Source organism: Hyla sarda, chromosome 1, assembly GCF_029499605.1.
Source record: "Hyla sarda isolate aHylSar1 chromosome 1, aHylSar1.hap1, whole genome shotgun sequence".
In the NCBI taxonomy this organism is placed as follows: domain Eukaryota; kingdom Metazoa; phylum Chordata; class Amphibia; order Anura; family Hylidae; genus Hyla; species Hyla sarda.
In genome coordinates, this window is record NC_079189.1 from 527,211,066 (window position 1) to 527,232,753 (window position 21,688).

Genomic DNA, 21,688 nt, shown 5'->3' on the forward strand with positions numbered 1-21,688 from the left:
CTTGACCTTGGCAGCCATCTTGTGCCCTATATAAACCCTGCATGTCATTGTTTGTGTACCCTGATCTGAGGAAGGGAGGGCTCCTCCCGAAACGCGTAATCTTTTATCTTTTGTCAATAAATGATCCTGCTGAGGATCTTTATCACTACCTGGACTTCATCATTACTTCCTCCATTACCTGGATTACAGCATTACCACTCCTATTAGTCGCAGCGCCGGTCCTAAGGGTTCTTTTGCCACACTCTCTTCTCAAATTTTATCCAATTTGCAGGTCCCAACAAGGGGAAAAAGGCTTCCAAAAGTTCTATTGCAAGATGGATCCACATGGCCATCTCAGAAGCGAATTCAGCAAGAGGAAAAGATCCCCCTCTTGACTTAAAGGCTCGTTCTACCCGTGCAGTTTCTTCCTCATGGGCAGAAAGAGCATCTGCTTCTGTGGAGCATATTTGTCGTGCAGCCACATGGAAAAATTTACATACGTTTTCCAAACAATATAGATTACATGTTCTTTCTAATCAGGACATGGCTTTGGTATTTATCTCAGGGTGCTGTCATTGAGACTACAGGGGAAATGGGGAATTATACTCACCGAGGGGGCGTGACTTGGCTACGGAGCGGGATGGCTGTCTGAGTTAGGAGCTCCGTCTTTAAGCGGGTATACCAGCGACTATAGCCTTCTTGTCAGCGTGCATCCGTGACTAAAACCTCTTGGAAACCCTCCTGACATGATGTCCACCTGCCGGAGAGGTAACTCTAAGCGCAACCCTAAGAAACTCACTGATTTCTCTGCTCCTCTGGGCCGCCAGTTCATTCAAGATGGCGCGGCCACCTCTGCCAGCGCGCACACTTCTCCTCATGTGCCTGCCTGCACAAAGGACACACAGCGCTGCTCTGACCAATGGCGCAGCTCATCCCTACCCCGGGCTTCTGATGACCTGGCGAATCTAGCGGCGGTGTTAGAGACTATTGGAAGAGATGCCTCACAGCGCTCATCTCAGAGCAGGCATGGCGCCGGAGCATCGGCCCCTACCTCCCCTGCTTCTGCTAGCCCCCTGAAGCAGCGTCCCAGTTTAGACAATGCAGGGGAGGGGGATGGTTGCTTACCTGCTCCGGAGGACTCTTTGGACCTCGGTGTAAATCTTTTTGGGGCCATCCCTGCTCTGATGTCCCTGTCACGGAAATCTCACTGCAGAGAATGCTTTTAACCCTTCACACTTCCATAACGTCTCATATGAAGCAGGCAGTACAGCCCCTTTCCTCAGCTATAGCAGAAGTTGAAGGCAGGGTGGATCACGCTGAACAGAAAATGGCGGAGTTTACCACATCTCATAATAATCTGATTGATGCCCATTATGACCTAGAAGCTGACCTCTTTGACCTCAAAGCTAACATTAAATTCAGGGGTGTACCTGAAAATGTCACAGCAAAAGATCTTTCTGCCTACCTAACTGAACTTATGGGAGCACTTCTCCCTGATCTCTCGCCTGCTGATTTACTCCTAGATAGAGCACATAGAGTCCCCCGGCCGAGACATTTGTCAGAAGAAGTTCCGCGGGACGTTTTAGCCAGGGTCCACTTTTTTCATGTAAAGTAGGCGGTGATGTCCAAATCCAGAGACCGCTCAGCATTCCCAGACCGATTTAATATGATAACTTTGTATATGGATCTATCAGCTGCTACGCTGCAGTTGAGGAGAAATCTAGCCCCTATTACAATGGCACTGCGTAACAAAAAAGTGATATACAAATCGGGATATCCTACATGCCTCATCATTCAAAGAGGAGATGCTTCATATGTCATCAGGTCTCTCACTGAAGGAGTCAAAATGCTCAAATCCTGGGATATAGCTGTGGAATTACCTGAACCTAGATCCTCATCCCCGCTTGCAAAGGCATATGCTGATTGGAGGGTGGCCGAGGGACGCAATGGAGGCTACCGTTGAAGAGTCCTTTGAACTTTGTTCTGTTCTTTCTACATTATAACCCGGCTTACAAATGACTTCCTACACCCCCAACATAGCGAACGATGATACTGCTTCATCACTATTTCCTGGACTTTCTGCTCCAGTATCTATTTGGAGTGACGTTCTTTTTATGTTTGTTCGTTTTCCCTCCACCCCCCCCCCCCTTCCCTCCCATTCCTTCCCTTCCCGTTTATGTCTTTCAGGCACTTATTGTATGCAAGAAGAAGCTGTTATCTTGGAAGAAGAGTACCTGCTGCACATTTAATGTCTTTATGCTCGCCATTATTGAGCTGTTTCCTTACTTATAATGGTTATTAAGGTCTTATCTATTAATGTTAATGGCGTAAATGCCCCTCAGAAGCGTTCATACTTGTGGTCAGAGGCGAAAACGGCCTCTTGTGATATCTCCTGGCGTCAGATGCACATAGGATTAAAAACGCGCAATTTCTGCATGTTTTTCATTCACATTTTAAGTCTAAAGCTCGCGGAGTCCTCATAGCAATTAAGAATTCTGTTGCATTTCAGCTATTAAATTCGGTTACTGACACGATGGGCAGATATGTACTGTTGATTTGTAAGATAAAGAATGTTGTTTATATACCATTGTGTCTGTATATGCCCCGAATAGAGGACAGATCCGCTTTTTGAGGAAGATTATGAGGATCACCAGCAAGCACCAGCAAGGTCACCTGCTTCTGGCAGGAGACTTTAATGCGGTCCCTGATGCTGAGATTGATCATTCCTCCTCAACAATCGGTCGCTCAGTCTCGCTATATCCGATACTAAGTCAATCTGATTTGTATGATGCTTGGCGTGTTCTTCACGCAAATGAACTTGACTATACCTTTCACTCAATTGTCTCTAATAGCTACTCCAGAATTGATCTTTTCCTGGTTGGTAGATTGTTGTTGGACTTGCTTGGTTCTTCCACCATTACCCCCCAAAAAATGGTCGGATCACGCCCCTATCTTATTAGAAATCATAGAAAAAAATATACCATGTATGCATATGTTTGTATCTATATCTATTGCGCCACCCTACTTATAGAGCTAAATTAATGTTGGATCTCTCTTCCTATTTTGTGGATAATGTCACCCCGGAGGTCTCTGCCACTATTGTGTGGAACGCCCATAAGGCCGTAATCAGAGGCTCTTTTGTTAAATTAGGCCACATTCTAAAAAGGATAGATCCTTGCATTTAAATGCTTTATTAACGAAGCAACGAATGGTGGAGGATCTGAAAAAAGTCTCCCCTACTAACCAATTAGCCCAATAGTTACGTGCTATACGCACACAAATTCATGCTCACTTTTTTGATGACTACGCTAGGAAACTAAGTAAACTTAAATCACACTATCATTTATTTAATAACAAAGCAGGCAAGTTTCTGGCCAACAGGTTGAAGGCTAAACATGTGAAGTCAAAAATACCATACCTGTGGGACTCTACTTCCACACATAAATTGTTTCACCCTCAGGCAATAGCTAATAGTTTTAGAGACTACTATTCTAATTTATATACTTTAGCTAATGACCCCAACACCTTTCAACCTTCACAATCAGACATCACTGATAAACTACGCAACCTACCTCTACCTTGCATTTCCACTGCACAATTGACAACTTTAAATTCCCCTATAACTGCTGATGAATGGTTATCTGTAGTCAAAACATTAAAAATTGGTAAATCACCGGGCCCCGATGGGCTGCCTGTTATTATAAAAATTTTAATCCATTCTTACCCCTCACGCATTAGCCTTTTATTCCGAATCTGTTGAATCAGGTACCATGCCGGGGGAGAATCAGGAAGCACTAATTGTCACACTGCCCAAGCCCGGCAAACTACCAGATAGACCGGGAAACTTCCGGCCTACCTGATTGTTAAATTTAGATGTTAAAATTTACACTTCAATTATCGCCAATCGCATTGCTTCTCTACTACCACACCTGGTCTTAGGTGACCAGGTTGGCTTTGTAAGAGGCCGACAGGCCTTTGAAAATACTAGAAGGGTGCTAAATCTCCTACACCATGTGGATAGTAATAGAATTCAATCTGTTTTTCTTTCCCTGGACGCTGAGAAGGCGTTTGATCGCATTCATTGGTTGTTTGCTTTCTCGGTGCTCCAGGGAATGGGATTTAGCGGTCCTATATTAAAGGCCATTCAGGCCTTGTACTTGGCCCCTAACGCTAGGGTTTTCACTAACGGCTCTCTATCAGATAGCTTTTCCATTACAATTGGCACCCGACAGGGTTGCCCCTTGTCCCCCTTAATATTCGTATTGTGCATAGAGCCACTAGCTCTGGCGTTTAGAAGTAATCGCGTAGTTAAAGGGGTGACAGTTGGGAAAACCTCACATCTCATCTCACTCTATGCGGATGACGTAATCTTGACCATGGAACAACCAGAACAATCCTTAGCAGAATCTCTTTCCCTAATAAATGCATATAGTAGAGTGTCTTATTATAAACTCAATACAGTAAAATCACAGGTACTGCCTATCCATTTGCCTGCTAACCTTATCTCCTTACTTACAGCTAAATTTCCTCTAGACTGGAGGTCAAACTACATTACTTACTTAGGAGTACGCATTCCTTCTATGTTTACTAAACTATTTATGTGTAACTATGCCCCATTCTTAACTCTAATGAAAACTGAGCTTGAGACCTTACGTAATAATGATATCTCCTGGCTGGGAAGAGTTTCTTCCTTTAAAATGCTAATTCTACCAAAATTACTATATCTATATAGAACGTGACCCATTTCTTTACCAACTTCCTTTTTCGTACATGCTACTAGATTAATGTCCCAACTATCCCTAGTGTCTCTGAATTTTATCGTTTATTGAATCAATCATACCTTAGTGAAAGAGCTGTGGTATTCAACACAGGTAGTACTCCGCAAATGCTGACTAATTGGCAACCTTGGATTGAGTCACCCTATGCCTCACATACTGCTTGACTTTTACTTTTAGCGTACTACCACTAGCCAATGATGCCTGTACTCAAGTGCCTCCCCCCCCCCCCCCTCCCTTTTCCTACTTCCCATTTACCTCTTCCTCTCCCGGTTTTAGATTAAGTTGAGTTATTGTGACTTTAAATTCTCAATCTTTGGTTTACTAACAACTGGAGATTGAGTGTATCTTGGGGAGCGATGTCTAGTGGGGATTGCTGTTTATACCATTGTGCCATACCCTACAGTATCATTTGAGATGCGTGATGCCTGGTGGACATTGACCTCATGTATGCTTATATATCTAGCCCAAGTCTCTTTGTAAATTTATATTGTTTGTTCTTGTCAATGTTTAAAAAACCTTTCAATAAAAAATTTGAAACAGAATTATACTCACCGATGTATTTCTTGGAAGTCTCCATAACAGCACCCATAATACCCACCCTTTTTGGTTTACTTTTCTTTCTGGTTTGGTCCTTTCGGTGATCACCTTTTTTTTCCCCTTTCTACTCTGTGTTCTTTGTAATACACTGGGAATGAAGAGGAAGGGGTGGGGTTTTAAACACTCAGTGTTTTTCCTGTCCCAATTAGGTGAGGCAATCTCAGGGTGCTGTCATGGAAACTTCCAAGAAATACAATTATCTGTGAGTATAACTCACCATTTTCTGGTTTTGCTGTAGATTTTGTGGTAAAATTATTAATGTCATTATAAAGTAAAATTGGTGGCGCAAAAAAAAAAAAAAAGCCCTCATATGAGTCTGTAGGTGGAAAATTGAAAGCGTTATGATTTTTAGAAGGTCAGGAGGAAAAAACAAAAGTGCAAAAATGAAAAAACCTGTGATCCTTAAGGGGTTAACAGATTATGAAAAACTACAACTCACTACATCATGCCCAAACAGCAAAGTGTTGAATGTGCATGCTGGGAGTTGTAGCTTGGCAAGATCAGGAAGGCCCCTTTTTAAATAAAAACATGTGCAGGAAGGTTAAAAAAATGAGACCCTACAAGACTGTGGTCCTCCAGACTCACCCATCTTGGGCGCTAATAGAAGCATATGTCTGGCAGTAAGAAATTTCATTTATAGCTTGTGTAAGCTGTTTTCCTGAGCCAGGTCGGACTTTGCTTATATTTATGAGTTTTTTATGCGTGAAGCGACTTTTGAGCAAAAGTCGCACTTCATAAATTCAGGGACACTGCATGCTCGAAAATAGCATACCAATGCAAGATTTGTAGATTTTGCTTTCCTAGATTCTCTGTTAAAAAGTCTCCCGTAAATGCAAAATGTCTCACATGCGACATTTTGTGAGACAAAATAGAAGCCAAAAAAATGCATAAATCCTTTGATAAATGTCCCCCTATATGTTTAACTAATTCTGCACAAGAGAATAGTGTTATATGTGTCAGCAATTGCATCATGTCTATCCTATTGCATGCATTAAATGTCTAGTTTTATACTGCACAAGGGCATAATTCAATATCCTTTTCCTATTAATTTTGACACTCTCTTGCTATAAGTTGTTGGAGGACTCCTAATAATATTATCCATACCGATTACTCACAAGGTACTGTAACAATATCTAATGTTTATAAGCTACACCTAGGATTTTGGTCAATATAGAAAAGGTAGCTTCCTTACTTTAGCAAGTAAGTAAGTTCAGGTTAGGGACTAGTCAGTGTAATAGAATAGGGTAGGTTCCGGTGCGGGGCCGTCCTTGTTAGGACGACAACTCCACCTAGGGTCAGGTTACCTAGGGATACGGTAGGACCTTGTAAGTCCTTCCCAGTGTCCTACGGCATTAGGGCCATTGATAGCCAGGCTGATTCTTATTTTATTATATACTTATCACTAGTGACTACATGGTGTACAAGTGTTGATCCTCTTGCGCCGGAATCATTATTTAGTTTTAATGGTGTGTAATTACCACACATTATTTCAGTTTTGAGAGAACAGCTTAAGGTACTAATTAAATGTTAAGTTTTAGTCTACACTTTTTCTCTACTGTTAGTTAGTTATTTTTCCTGAAAGTGACCACAACCATGAATAACAATTCGTTTTCTTTTTATATTGTTTTATTTTAGAGGCAGAGGATAAGAAATATGAAACATAAAACCAAAAAGAAAAGTCACATATTCTTCATACAATCCTCACTTTTCTTCTTCCCTCCCAAGGGTTTAAAGGAATTACAAAATTAGAGAATTTTGCGTAAAACCTAATAGAGTATTAATCAATGTCTAATTGGCAGCAAAAAATAAATAAAAAATATATTTGAGGGGCACTACCATTTGCATTGCTAGATTCCACCATTATGTACAGATGATGATGATTGTATTTTCATGTTTTTTTTTTGAGACAGGTGACCTGGGAAATTATTATCATTCAGATAAATAACAACATGTATTCTCTGTATTAAAATGGCACAGAGCATCATTGACCAGGTTTAAATCTAGAGGGGCAGCACAAATGTAGGGACAACAAAGTAAAGACAACACCCATAACATTCTAGGGGCAGCATAGTAAGTTTCTAATGGTTGTATAGCCTATGAACATAGTTGTAACTTGTCAACTATTGCTATAATCCTCTCTCTAACATACAGACAGACCAGAAGATGAAGGGGAGTTTAATATGGGTCCTGGACCACACAAGAACCCCATTTGGCAAAAGGAAGCTTAGGCAATGGGTGACTCAACCACTTATTGATCCAAGGTGACTATTTTCATATTATGTATCATTTTTCAATAATGACATTATTCAGTACATACGTTTAGTAAAATATACGTTAAAGAAAATTCCTGTCCTCTGTGGACTTTACTTTTCAATTTTCCACAATGTTCATAACGTTACAAAAGGTTTTACCTTTAGTCCCAACTGATGTATTTTTAGGATATATATACTGATGCCAGTCCATGCTGTCTATACCCTGCCTTGTTTGTTTTCAGCTTTTCAAGTTGGGTGGTTTTATGCATCTTTTATATGTTTTATACTCATGGGTTTATGAACTTGGCTGATATACATATGTTTTCTTATTTAATTTTTATATGCCTTCAGGATTCCAATATTGCATATTGTGATACTTTAGTAAAACGTAAGAATAATGAAACAGTCAACAAACCTCAATTAGAAAATAAGAATTACATGTATGGCGTCAAGTCCTTGCTCATCTGGAAATTATGAACTGAACTACAGTAGATCAGTCAGACATATTGGAAACTGTTAGTAGGAATTTAAAAGGTCAAACCCAGATAAATGTTACGTATTAGTCTATTTCACTGCCTGTTTGCAGTCAGGAGATGAGGAAAACATAGCCACCACTAATCTTAACCAGTTAGAGATATAATGCTCCTACCATACACCCCTAGTTTTACTATTGGTAGGCTATTAGATTTCCCATACTTTATAACAAAGAACTCTTCTGAGCCATTCTTACATATGCAAAGCACTAATATGGCTGCCGTCCCTCATTTCTGCCACAAATCAGTTCAGAAGTTTCTTCTATATGAACCTTCAAAGTGCACATTAGTGGCTGAATGGGCTTATAAAAGCTTATTTACATACAACACAAGAAATCAATCAAATCGACCCTTATTTAGAAGGCAAATGCAGCCACTTGATCTTGTTGGGAAAAAGGTTTGTTATTACAGATTTCTATAAATCAATGGTACTGGTCTTTTTTTCATATACATAATATTGGCCAGGTTTATCAATCATTCTGAAACCCTTATTGTGTGGTTTTGCCCATAACAACCAATCACAGCTCAGCTTTAAATTCTAACGAGCTCTTGTAAAGGGAAAGTTGAGCTTTGATTGGTTGTTATGGCAAAACCAGACAATTAGGGTTTCAAGTTGATTGATAAATCTGGGCCATTATTTTCAAGCTGTACCTGTAAAGATGTAATGATAGCTGAGATGGTACAAACCCAGGACTTGACAGGCGAGGAGATGCCTCTGTGTCCTCGTTCCGTGGTAACTGAATACCGGTCCTGGTGAATACCGGCCATGTTTTTCAGCTCTGTGTAGCATCACCTAGAGCCAAGGAGAACAGTGCCAGAACAATGTGCACCTCACCTTTCTGTTCCCAGTGTGTGGGGCCCCTGGGACCTGGCAAGGTTTCTTATGAAATATCTTCATATCTCTTAAAATTGTCATACATATGGAGACCAGGACCACATGAAGAATTCAATGATTTACCACAGTATGTAAAGGACACTCACTACTAATATGCTGTGATACCAACTCTTAACCTTTCTATATGGTAACGGATTAAAAATAGCAATCACATCAAATATCATTATGTCAAAACACAAAATCCAACAATAATTACGTTGTGTTACACTGTAGTCCCATTGTATTGTCCTGTATACCGAATATTTCATTGTGTGTTGGACAGTGGGGATATGGGTGATATTATAATTCTGGAAAAAAAGTTTGATTTTTATATCCGATATCTGCTTATTGAATGTTCACTCTATCTTGCTGTCTTTAATTTCTAACATCAATGTTGTGTACTTGCAATAATGTGTTCAGTGAAAACTCAGCAATATTTTAATGTATGTATTGGTACAAATTTTATTGAGTTCATGTGCCGACAGTTCGATCAGAAATAGAATTTTTTGTCTTCGTTCAAATATTAACTTCTGGGACATTAAACTATAATTACAAAACTATTATTTTCCACCTAGCAGCAATACTAATGCAGGCAGGTATATCTAATCTACCGGCGCATGTAAGGGAACATAACACAACAAGAACATTCATCAGAAGTTTAATAACGGCTAAAAAAAATAGTGGAATGAAGTGTTCCCTCAAATGAAATAGAAACTCTGATTAATATTGCCTCCAGATTTTCAGCACAGGCTGGATCTTAATGGACATTAAGGGGGAGATTTATCAAAACTTGTCCAGAGGAAAACTTGAACAGTTGCCCATAGCAACCAATCAGATCGCTTCTTTCATTTTGCAGAGGCCTTGTTAAAAATAAAAGAAGCGAGCTGATTGGTTGCTATGGGCAACTGGGAAACTTTTCCTCTGGACAAGTTTGGAATAAATCTCCCCCTAAAGGTGTATTCCTATCTACAACATTTACATCATATCCACGGAATATGTCATAAATGTCTGATAGATGCAGGTTCCAGAGGTGGGACCCACATCTATCTCAAAGTTGAAAAACCCAAGTCTCTTCTGGCCTGCTTGTGGTGGCTATAGGAGGTCGGAATGCCATAAACAGCCAGATAGACTGTTTTATATGACTCTCATAGAAGTAATCAGTAGCTTCATAAACAGTTGAGATGCTAGGCTGTTAAAGGAGAAGTCCCATGCCAAAAAAAGTATCTCCAGTACTCCCGCGATCTCCTGTACGGGGCCCTGGCTTTCCCCAGGAGTTGCGCATGACGACCCTGCACAAAGCGGGGGCCACCAATGCCCCTCCATATATATCTATTTGAGGGCTGTTCGGCAATCTTGTGCTCTCCCAGTGACACACACCTCCCGGGGAGAGCCGGGGCCCCGTACAGGAGATCGTAGGGGTCCCAGTGTTCGGACCTCCCGCAATCTAAAACTTATCCCCAATCCTGCAGATAGGAGATACGTTTTGGCATGGGACTATTCCTTTAACTCAACTCCCATTAACCTAACAGGAGTTATGCAACTTGGTTAAACCCTTCCAACTAAGTCGATTTTAGGATCACAACCCAGAGAACAATTCTAATTATAGTTCTAATCTGGAGGCAATATTAATCGGAGTTTGTGTTTCATTTGAGGAAAAACTTCATTCCACTATTTGTTTAGTAGTTATTAAACTTCTGATGAATGTTCTTGTTGTGTTATCTTCCCTTACATGTGCTGGTAGATTAGATATACCTGCCTGCATTAGTATTGCGGCTAGGTGGAAAATAATAGTTTTTAATTACTCAACAAAAAAGAGGTTGAAGACCTTGGAGGAATAATTTATCATTGCGCCTTAGAGCGGGATACAGAGATCAGAGGTGAAAAATAGGTCACGTTTTGTTGGATGACTTTTTCATTTTGAGGATTATTTAGGAAGAATTGGACGGGCAGTTAGGCTTCAGATTAATAGAACCAACGGGAACCATATGTGAGGATGATTGCAGGCAGATTAACTGTCCAAATAGCGATTGCGAGTTTCTCTGTTTGTATTATTATTATTTTATTGTATTACTTTTATGATATTTGGCACTCCATACAATAATAAAGATTAGTGTTTCATACCCCTGTTACACATACAATAGTAGTATCTTATACTGAAAGGAAATTTACCTTAAATGGGCACTTTTACTTTCAAAAACCTTTAAAAGTAGAGAGACATATCAGACGTTTTGAACGGTCAGGGTCTGGTTGATCAGACCTTGACGGATCGCTAGAAGTTGCTGGGACAAGTGTCCGCTAAGCACGTTCTCTCACAGCTCTGTGCCACATGACCAAGACTAAGCCTATGGGACTTTCCCAGGCAGGGCCGGATTAAGAGCATCATGGGCCTGGTGCTGAGAATTTTGATGGCGCGACCCGACAGCTGGTAAAGCGGCCATTTGTAGTTGGAAGTGTGACTCAATTTCCTTACATTAAGTTTGACATTGTATGATACACAGTGCGACAAAAGTAGGTAGCCAAGTAGTTAGCTTGCTAGGTATGAAAGTTGTTAGCTAACTAGTAGGTAGCTAGCTAATTCGTTTTTTTTTTTGATACCTAGGTAAGTAGCTAGATAGATAGCCAGGTAGCTAAATAGGTATGTAGCTCAATAGTGCTCACATCCCCTGCACACAATGCCCAGGCCCATCTGACCCATGTGCTTGGCCCTTAGAGTGGGGAGCACTAGGAAGGCTCCTGTCGTTCCTTTTTATGCTACCGGCCACTTCCCCACTGTCCGAGAATGAAATGCTGCCCCACCCTGCTATAAAATGACACCAACCAAAATGCCCTCATATCCATTATTTAATATCATTAAATAGACTAGCAACACTTGGGCCCCCAGACTAAATAAAGCAAGGGTCCCCTGCAAAACTTCTGTATACTAAACAATATTACCAACAAAAACAGTATGCAAGAAGAAATATTATCACCATACATATTACCATCATACTGTTACTGACCAAATCCTGTATACTTAGACCAATATTACCAATCCCCATATATATTACCATCATATTGTTAATGGCCAAATCCAGAGTACCGGGACCAATATTACCAATAATAAAAGTATACATGAAACCAATTATAGCACCACATAAAGACCAAAAAAAAACACTATACACAGACACCAATAATCTGTTCCAGCATCACGTCCAAACAGCTAAAGATATTAACATGGAACTTGGCACACATGTTACTTATATGTCAACAACAAATATAGGATAGGTCATTTAACCCTTATTCACCCCCATTTGCCAGGGCCAGGGTTTTTGTTTAAAGTCTTATACAAGTCTATGGGATATATATGTTACTGCGAAACGGCCGGAGATATTCCGATAATACTTGGTCACATGTTACTTATATGTCCACTAAAATATAGGATAGTTATTTTAACCCTTAACTACCCCCATTTGTGAGGGTCGGGGTTTTTTGTTTAACCCCTTAAGGACTCAGCCCATTTTGGCCTTAAGGACTCAGACAATTTAATTTTTACGTTTTCATTTTTTCCTCCTCGCCTTCTAAAAATCATAACTCTTTTATATTTTCATCCACAGACTAGTATGAGGGCTTATTTTTTGCGTGACCAGTTGTCCTTTGTAATGACATCACTCATTATATCAAAAAATGTATGGCGCAACCAAAAAACACTATTTTTGTGGGGAAATTAAAACAAAAAACGCAATTTTGCTAATTTTGGAAGGTTTTGTTTTCACGCCGTACAATTTATGGTAAAAATGACGTGTGTTCTTTATTCTTAGGGTCAATACGATTAAAATGATACCCATTATTATATACTTTTATATTATTGTTGCGCTTAAAAAAAATCACAAACTTTTTAACCAAATTAGTACGTTTATAATCCCTTTATTTTGATGACCTCTAACTTTTTTATTTTTCCATATAAGTGGTGGTATGAGGGCTCATATGTTCTCACGTAACTTCCTTACGGCTGGAGATATTTCAGTAATACCTGGTACACATATTACTTATATGTCAAATAAAAATATATGATAGTTAAATTAACCCTTACCTACACCCTTATATAAAAGATGGGTTTTTGTTTTAAGTCCCATGCAAGTATATGGGACTTCCAGTACCTTACTACACAAGCGCCGCTCTGCATCTCCTGGTGAATGTGTCAATCTGGCTTGAAAGCCACACCCCATCTTGCAAAGACATGCCCACATTTAAGCCCCACCCTTTTTTTATTATCTACCCTTTTTGTGCATCGGTCTGGCTTGCAAATATGAGGTCGGGATAGGAGGTCGAGATAGGAGGACGGGATAGGAGGTTGGGATATGAGGACGGGATGGGAGGTCGAAATATGAGGACAGGATAGGAGGTTGAGATATGAGGTCGGGATGTGAGGACGAGATAGGAGGTTGAGATATGATCACAGGATATGAGGTTGAGATAGGAGGTCAGGATATGAGGTTGGGATATGAGGTCAGGATATGACGACAATATATGAGGACGGGATATGAAGTCAAAATCTTCCTCCTTTGTTGATTTTACTCCCCAACAAGGATTAGGAAGGAAAAACCGGGCAACGCTGGGTACTCAGCTAGTACCAGTATAAAAATAATAGAAGGTCCAAATGATACTGGTGCATCAGGAACACACAGTACATCATACAGTAACCGTCTAATGCACCGAACTGTTACCAAATAAAACCACTGTATTCCCCCATACAGTGCCCATATAGAGGTAGATACCAGCTGTACACAGGATCTGTATACAATATAAGTGATTATATATAGGACCATATAGAGGCAGATACCAGCTATACACAGGATATATACACCATATAAGTGCATATACTGTATATAAGACCATATAGAGGTAGATATCAGATATACACAGGATCTTTATACAATATAAGTGATTATATATAGGACCATATAGAGGTAGGTACCAGCTGTACATGGGATCTGTATAAAATCTAAGTGATTATATATAGGACCATATAGAGGTAAATACCAGCTATACACACGATCTGTATACTATATAAGTGACTATATACAGGACCATATAGAAGTAGATACCAGCTGTACACATGATCTGTATACAATATGTGATTATATATAGGACCTTATAGAGCTATATACCGACTGTACACAGTATATATACACAATATAAGTAATTACAGTTACATCTATGGACTCACAATTCTTTTCTGATCAGCGTCGTCCTCTTTCCTTTTTTTCTTCATCCGGCTCAGACCACCATGACCACTTCTTCCTGCCAAAACTCATCTCTTCTGCATCTGCAGGACAAACATGTTAGACTCCACATTTTTACAGTACCCTCCGGATCCCTACACTATCTCCCCATCTATAGGTCCTGAACTGTTTTAATGACCCCTAGGTGTTCGCCACAGTAAAAGTGGATAGGGTAGGATAGTGGGTCTGCAGTTAATAAGGTATATCCCCCACAATAGGCAGGCTGATTAAATGGTTAGGTAAGTAGACCGCCAGGTAGGTAGGAAAGTAACTAGCTAGAAAGGTAGACAAACAGGTAGCTAGATAGCCAGGTATGTAACTATCTAGGTAGGTGGACAGCCAAGTAGGTAGTTTGGTAGGTATACAGAAAGGTAGACAGCCACCTAGGTAGGTAGCTAGCTAGAAAGATTGGTAGGTAGCCAGGGGGTTTGATGGGTGGGTAGGTAGACAGCCAGGTAGCTAGATATGTAGGTTGCTACCTAGATAGCCAGGAAGGTAGCTAGGTAGTTGGACAGCCAAATAGGTAGGTTGGTAGGTAGACAGCCATGTAGGTAGGTGGGTGGGTGTTTGGGTAGGAAGGTAGACAGCCAGCTAGGTAGGTAGGCAGCCAGCCAGGTAGGCAGACGGGTGGGCAGTTAGACCACGATGTGGGCAGGCAGGTAGGTAGTAAGCCAACATTTAGGTAGTTAGCCAGGTTGGTGGCTGGGCAGGTACTTAGACAGCCAGGTGGGTGGGCAGGTTCAGATAAACAGCCAGGCAGGAGGGCAGATTCAGATAAACAGCCAGGCGGGTGGGCAGGTTCAGGTAAACAGCCAGGCGGGTGGGTTGGTTACAGGTAAACAGCCAGGCAGGTGGGTGGTTTCAGGTAAACAGCCAGGTGGGTAGGCAGGCAGGTAAACAATGAGGTGGGAGGGCGGTCAGGCAGGTCGAAAGGTTGGGCAGGTTTAGGTGGGTGTGTGGTCAGGTTTAGGTGGGTGAGTTTTCAGGTTCAGATGGGCAGGTTCAGGTGGGTGGGTTGGACAGGTTCAGGTGGGTGGATGGGCAGGTTCAGGTGGGCGGGTGGAAAGGTAAACAGGCGGGCGGGTGTTACTGTAAACAAGTCACCCCTACCTCCGGAAACATAAAAAAAAATATATATATATATATATATATATATATAACTGTATGCATGGGCACATAAAAGCTGCACTTGCTTGCTTGGGGATCCAGGGCAAGTGTCCTAGATCCCCAAGCTTAGGCCGCATAAATAAATAAAAAATCTTAAAGACTGGCTCGGCCTATTTTAAGGTAGGGGCCTGAAGCGGCAGCTCCATCCGCCCCTAGGTTAATCCGGCCCTGATCCCAGGTGCTGGTAGAGAAGCGCTCAGCCATGTGCTTCTCTCCCCACTTGTTCTGGTGATGAGCCTGACCACCCAGGACTTGACCAATCAAAACTTTAGACATGTCTCTGCAACATGTCAGAAGATTTTTAAACTGACAGGAACACTTTAAAGACATAGCTAGGTGACTTATAAGATATCATACCTAAATCAGAGATTTACAGTTGTGATAAAACACTCCTTAAGGACGCAGGGTGTACCTGTACGTCCTGCGCCCACTCCCCTGCTATGACACGGGCTCACGAGAGGACCACGCGTAATAGCCGGGTGGTCCCGGCAGCTATCAGCCGCTGGGACCCGCGTCTAATGCCGGACATCACCGATCGGGGTGATGCCCGCCATTAACCCCTTAGATGCAGCAATCAAAACGTTCCCGGACGCTCAGTCGGGCTGTTCGGAACCGCCGCGGTCAAATCTTGGCGTCCCGAACAGCTGATAGGACAGGAGGAGGGTGCCCACCTGCCTCCTCACCGTCCAATCGGTGATCTGCTGCTCCATGCCTGGTCAGCAGGCTGGAGCAGCAGAGCGCCGATTACACTGCTCAATGCTATGCTATGACATAGCATTGAACAGTGTATGCAATCAGAAGATTGCATGTAATAGTCCCCTATGGGGACTAAATAATGGTGTGTAAAAAAAAAAGTTAATAAATGGGATTTAACCCCTAATAAAAATTTTAATCACCCCCCTTTTCCCATAAAAAAAAAATAAAAAACATTTAAACAAAAACAAACATAAACATATGTGGTATGCGTAAATGTCCGAACTATAAAAATACAGTCATGGCCGTATATGTTGGCACCCCTGAAAGAAAATGAAGTATTTCTCACAGAAAAGAATAGCAGTAACACATGTTTTGCTATACACGTGTTTATTCACTTTGTGTGTATGTGAACAAAACCAAAAAAGGGAAGAAAAAAAAAGCAAATTGGACATAATGTCACACCAAACTCCAAAAATGGGCTGGTGCCAGAAAGTTAAACAGTTTTTTTTAACCCCTTAAGGACTCAGGGTTTTTCCGTTTTTTCACTTTCGTTTTTTCCTCCTTACCTTTTAAAAATCATAACCCAAAATTGCATATTTTTGGTCATTTTGTATACCCTAAACAAATGTATAAAAAAGCGATGAAAAAGTTCCATCAAAACAAAAAAGGTACAGAGAAAAACTACAGACCACAGCGCAAAAAATTTGCATGCACACATCCCCATATACATAAAAGTAAAAAAGTTATAGGGGTCAGAAGATGGCAATTTTAAACATATAAATTTTGGTGCATGTAATTATAATTTTTTTAAAGTAGTATAACAAAATAAAACCTACGTAAATTGGGTATCCTTGTAATTGTATGGACCTACAGAATAAATATAAGGTGTCATTTTTACCTAAAAGTGCACATCGTAGAAACGGAGGCCGCTAAAATTTAGAAAATGGCGTTTTTTATTTTGTCCCACAAAAATGTTTTTATTTTTTTTTGGTTTCACCATAGATTTTGTGGTGAAATGACTGATGTCATTACAAAGTAATATTTGCAGTGCATAAAACAAGCCATCATATAGGTCTTTAGGTGGAAAACTATAAGCGTTATGATTTTTAGAAGGTGAGTAGGAAAAAACTAAAGTGGAAAAACCCTGAGTCCTTAAGGGGTAAGAGGTTTCACAGCTCCTTAAAGGGGTACTCCGCCCCTAGACATCTTATCCCCTATCCAAGGATAGGGGATTAGATGTCTGATCGTGGGGGTCCCGCCGCGGTGGACCCCCACAATCTCTCCTGCAGCACCTAGTTATCTGCAGCACGGAGCTGAAGCTTGCTCCGTGCTTGATGACTCACGATACAGGGTGCAGATGACTAGGGGCTGCAGGAGAGATGCCATGGTTGAAGCCATTTTGGGCACATCTTGCGCTATAAAACAAGTTGTATATTAGGATCACAGTTGCTGTATAATATAGGTGTATAAATTAATTGTGATATGATATTCATTATAAATATGTGCTTTATGAGAAGTAAAGAGAAAGCCAAGTTATATGCTTTAAACTATGTGACCTAGGACAGAGTATTGGACAGTAGTTATACAGACTTGTATGGACCCTTTTTGGAATGCTGCTACTGTATATGTAGAGTTTTTCACTTTAAAGGGTTATTCCGCCCCTAGGCATCTTATCCCCTAACCAAAGGATAGGGGATAAGATGTCTGATCGCGAGGGTCCCCAGCGGCAGGACCCCCACGATCAGACGTCTTATCCCCTATCCTTGGATAGAGGATAAGATGTCTAGGGACGGAGTAACCCTTTAAGCTTTCGTAATTGACAGAGGATATACTAGAATGTAGAATATAGTAAGGTGGTTCTACATAGACCACTATTTCTTATATAGTCACCCAGCATAAAAGTATCAGAAAAAAAGAGAGAAGTTCTCCGGATGTGCCTAAAATTTAACTTTTACGTGGATCAATTAAAATGTTTATAATCATTAGGTGTATGGTTATTGAAGTTGCCCGGTGGCAAAATTAAAGATAGAAATAGAGAATGTGCTGATAGTTAGGAGATGGCTGAGCCCAGCCAAACCTCCACTAGCACAATCACTGATAAAATACAATACAAATACTGCCAGCGCAATCACTGGAAAGAAGAAAATCAAAGTAGAGGAAGAAGAAAATCAAGTCTGGCGCCATCGCCTCGCTGGAACCCGCGAGTGAGCCGGTAATCCCCAGCTCCCTGCTACTTGCAGGTGTCTCACGTCAGTATTCTGTTTATCCGTGGAAACCGTGGATCGCAGGATATGTTAAACGGACAGTGGATGCTTGCCATATTTTTTCCCTACAGGCCATGCTAAAATTACCTGGGGCATTTGTTACATGTTAGAATCCACTACCTTTAATTTGAGTACAATGTTATGAATTATATCCCTTGCACATGCTACTATGGTACCTATTATGATACTTGTTAAATACATATAGCATACCTCCCTGATGAAATCACCGTGACAGGTGACAGAAACGCGTTGGCGGTATATGTTTTGTATGTTAGCGGTCCTCTACTTTGACTTTCTTCTTCCAGTGATTGCGCTGGCAGTATTTGTATTGTATTTTATCAGTGATTGTGCTAGTGGAGGTTTGGCTGGGCTCAGCCATCTCCTAACTATCAGCACATTCTCTATTTCTATCTTTAATTTTGCCACCGGGCAACTTCATTAATCATACACCTAATGATTATAAACATTTTAATTGATCCAAGTAAAAGTTAAATTTTAGGCACATCCGGAGAACTTCTCTCCTTTTTTGTGGTAATTGACAGTGGATTTCAAATACTTATATCTGCTTATGTAAAGTGAATATAGAACATTACCAATTTGCTTAGCCATGTGAAGAGAAAATACGTTTTTCCCTGGAGAATTTTGACCACATCTACGATTCAGCATCATTTGAGTATTTGCTCAGCCAATTCTGTTCCAGTTTATCTGCCTTGGGTGGAAGTTAAACACTCAATACAGGGGGGACAAATATTAGATATGTACCCTGTTGGTCTCTAAAGGTCTGTTTCTTATACTGTGGCTACTGAATGTAGCTCAAACCATGGCCACAAGTGAAGACCAATGGTCACACAATTTTGCAGCCAATACCGCAGTAATACTGGCAAACTCTTACAGCCATTGGCCATCACATGTGGGCATAGTTTTATCTGCATGCAGCAACCACAGCGTGAGAACCCACCCTAAGGCACTAGATAGATTTTCCATTATTTTGAACATATCCAGCAGTAGCTTTAAAGAAAGACTGTGGGAAAAAGGTAATAAGAACTGGTAATGCAGATTTAGAATTATCTTAGAAACTAAAAATGTGTTCTATTTTTATCTGGTATCTTTTGAATAAAAAAAATAAGAAAGAAAAGTGAAAAAGTATGAGCTGAAGTTATCATGACCCAGTGCTTTCTTTAGAACGCTCTCAGTTTATGATTTAATTGCTTGCAACTCATCTGAAAACTTCTATGATGTCTTTGTCATTTTGTATATTATTTATTTGACATTTTCACAAGATAAGAAGTAGTTACATTGTCCCTGATACAGTGTAAATTGCTGCAGTTATAACCCCCCAGTGGATGCTGCATTAGGACTAGGGCTATAGGAACTCGCCATACTCCTTTTCCAATAAATAATAATAATCTCCATATAGTCAGCTCCTTCATCCTCACTCATACAAATGACCCTTATGATACCAGACAACTGAAGATCAGACCGTTAAGCGTAGTACTAAGAAACGTAAGCCCAGCATCAGTATGAATATTGTTAAAACTCCTTATTGTTATTTGTTTAAAATATTAAAAAGCAAGCCAAAAATAGTGAATGACACGTTTCAGACAAAACATTGTTCTATGTAACTATATTTTTTGCACATAAGCACATTTTTATTTGCTAAGAAACCTAAAAACATAGTTAAACCCAATATTGCTACATATGCGGTCAGCTTCGCTCAAGGGGAACATTTTATACAAATCTAGAGTTTAATACCCACCTTTGGGTATCTGTATCAATATTGGGTCTATTGTATCACAAGTTATATCCAGGGCTGTGGAGTCGGAGTCGAGGAGTCGGACGAAATTTTGGGTACCTGGAGTCGGAATCGGCAAACAATGCACCGACTCCTACTAAATTTAGATTGGAATAAAAAAAAAAGCAAGTTTAAATGTCCCAATTCACAAAAAGTTATAATTAATGAATTCTCTACTATAAGAATAAAGATCAATGCATGCAGTGCCTCATGTAACCGCAAAACGAACACGTTAAGTGACCGTGAAGAAGCATGCTTTTCATGTGCTTTACTATTTGGCACACAACGCACAATTAGGAGTGGCAATAATTATACTTTCCATAGTGTTGTGTCCTGCTGTTACAGGGAACCCATGGGTAACCTAGCTTCACTGATAAGGGATTAAGGAAATATGTTTTTTGCAGGACTAGTGTAAGTGAAGGGAATGGAGGGTCAATAGTCAATAGTTCAAGACTGAAGCTGTAAACCATTGGAAAAACTGCTGCCATTCAGCTAAGGCTATAAAAACTTGTAAACTCGATTGTTAGCTTAAAGGGGTACTCCGCCCCTAGACATCACGAGGGGCGGAGCCGTGATGTAGTGATGCTCCGGCCCCTGTATCGCCCATCATTACGCACAGAGCGAACTATCCTTTGGAAAGGGGATAAGATTTCAGATCGCCGGGGTCCCGCTGCTGGGGACACCCGGGATTGCCGCTGCGGCACTGCGCGCTCATTACTGCACAGAGCGAGTGAGTAATGACGGGCGATACAGGAGCCGGAGCATCGTTACATCACGGCTCCGCCCCTTATGATGTCACGGCCCGCCCCCTCAATACAAGTCTATAGGAAGGGGCGTGGGGGTCGTCACGCCCCCTGCCATAGACTTGCATTAAGGGGGCGGGCCGTGATGTCACGAGTGGCTGAGCCATGATGTCACGCTGCCCCATCCCCTGTATAGCCCATCATTACGCACAGAGCGAACTCTCTCTGTGTAGTAATGAAAGCACGGTGCCGCAGTGGCGATCCCGGGGGTCCCCAGCAGCAGGACCCCGGCGATCTGACATCTTATCCCCTATCCTTTGGATAGGGGATAAGATGTCTAGGGGCGGAGTACCCCTTTAAACTTGACTATGGGATTCTACTAGGGAAATCATGTTTTATAATAAATGCCCCTTCCTGGATCCTCCCACTGCCCTATCTTCAGCAGCAGATCAGCACACAAACTGTTCAATACAGTAGACTGTTGGCTTCCCAGCCAGTAGTCCTGTGGTAATGACATGTATGTTGCCTTTCTTTCCTTCAAGGAATGTATAAAATACGGAGAGTCGGAGTCGGAGTTGGAAGCACAGAAAACTCTGGAGTCTGAGTTGGAGTCGGAGTCGGAACATTTATCTACCGACTCCACAGCCCTGGTTATATCTAACATGAGGGTTTTATGAACAAAGAGAACTTATACATTTGCTTCAATTTGTGGAAACAACCTTTATGTGTAATACTGAACTTTTACTGAAAAT

The 21,688-nt window shown here is 41.0% G+C and overlaps 2 protein-coding genes across 7 annotated transcripts in view; one reads left to right on the forward strand and one right to left on the reverse strand.

The window, feature by feature from the left end:
- DHFR (dihydrofolate reductase) overlaps positions 1 to 21,688 on the reverse strand; it is a 268,430-nt gene that overhangs the window by 148,611 nt on the left and 98,131 nt on the right. The window contains exon 1 of one of the 2 annotated variants that reach the window (XM_056539455.1): positions 14,220 to 14,318. The exons of the other annotated variant lie outside the window; for it this stretch is intronic. The gene's annotated coding sequence lies outside the window, so the exon portion shown is untranslated. Of the gene's footprint in view, positions 1 to 14,219; positions 14,319 to 21,688 lie in introns of those variants that run through there. 2 annotated transcript variants of the gene reach the window in all.
- Positions 1 to 21,688, forward strand: part of MSH3 (mutS homolog 3) — a 193,778-nt gene that overhangs the window by 107,551 nt on the left and 64,539 nt on the right. For all 5 annotated transcript variants that reach the window (XM_056539388.1, XM_056539377.1, XM_056539398.1 and 2 more), the window contains one exon: positions 7,506 to 7,615. In XM_056539388.1, the coding sequence (XP_056395363.1) occupies positions 7,506 to 7,615 (110 nt within the window). The remainder of the gene's footprint in view (positions 1 to 7,505; positions 7,616 to 21,688) is intronic.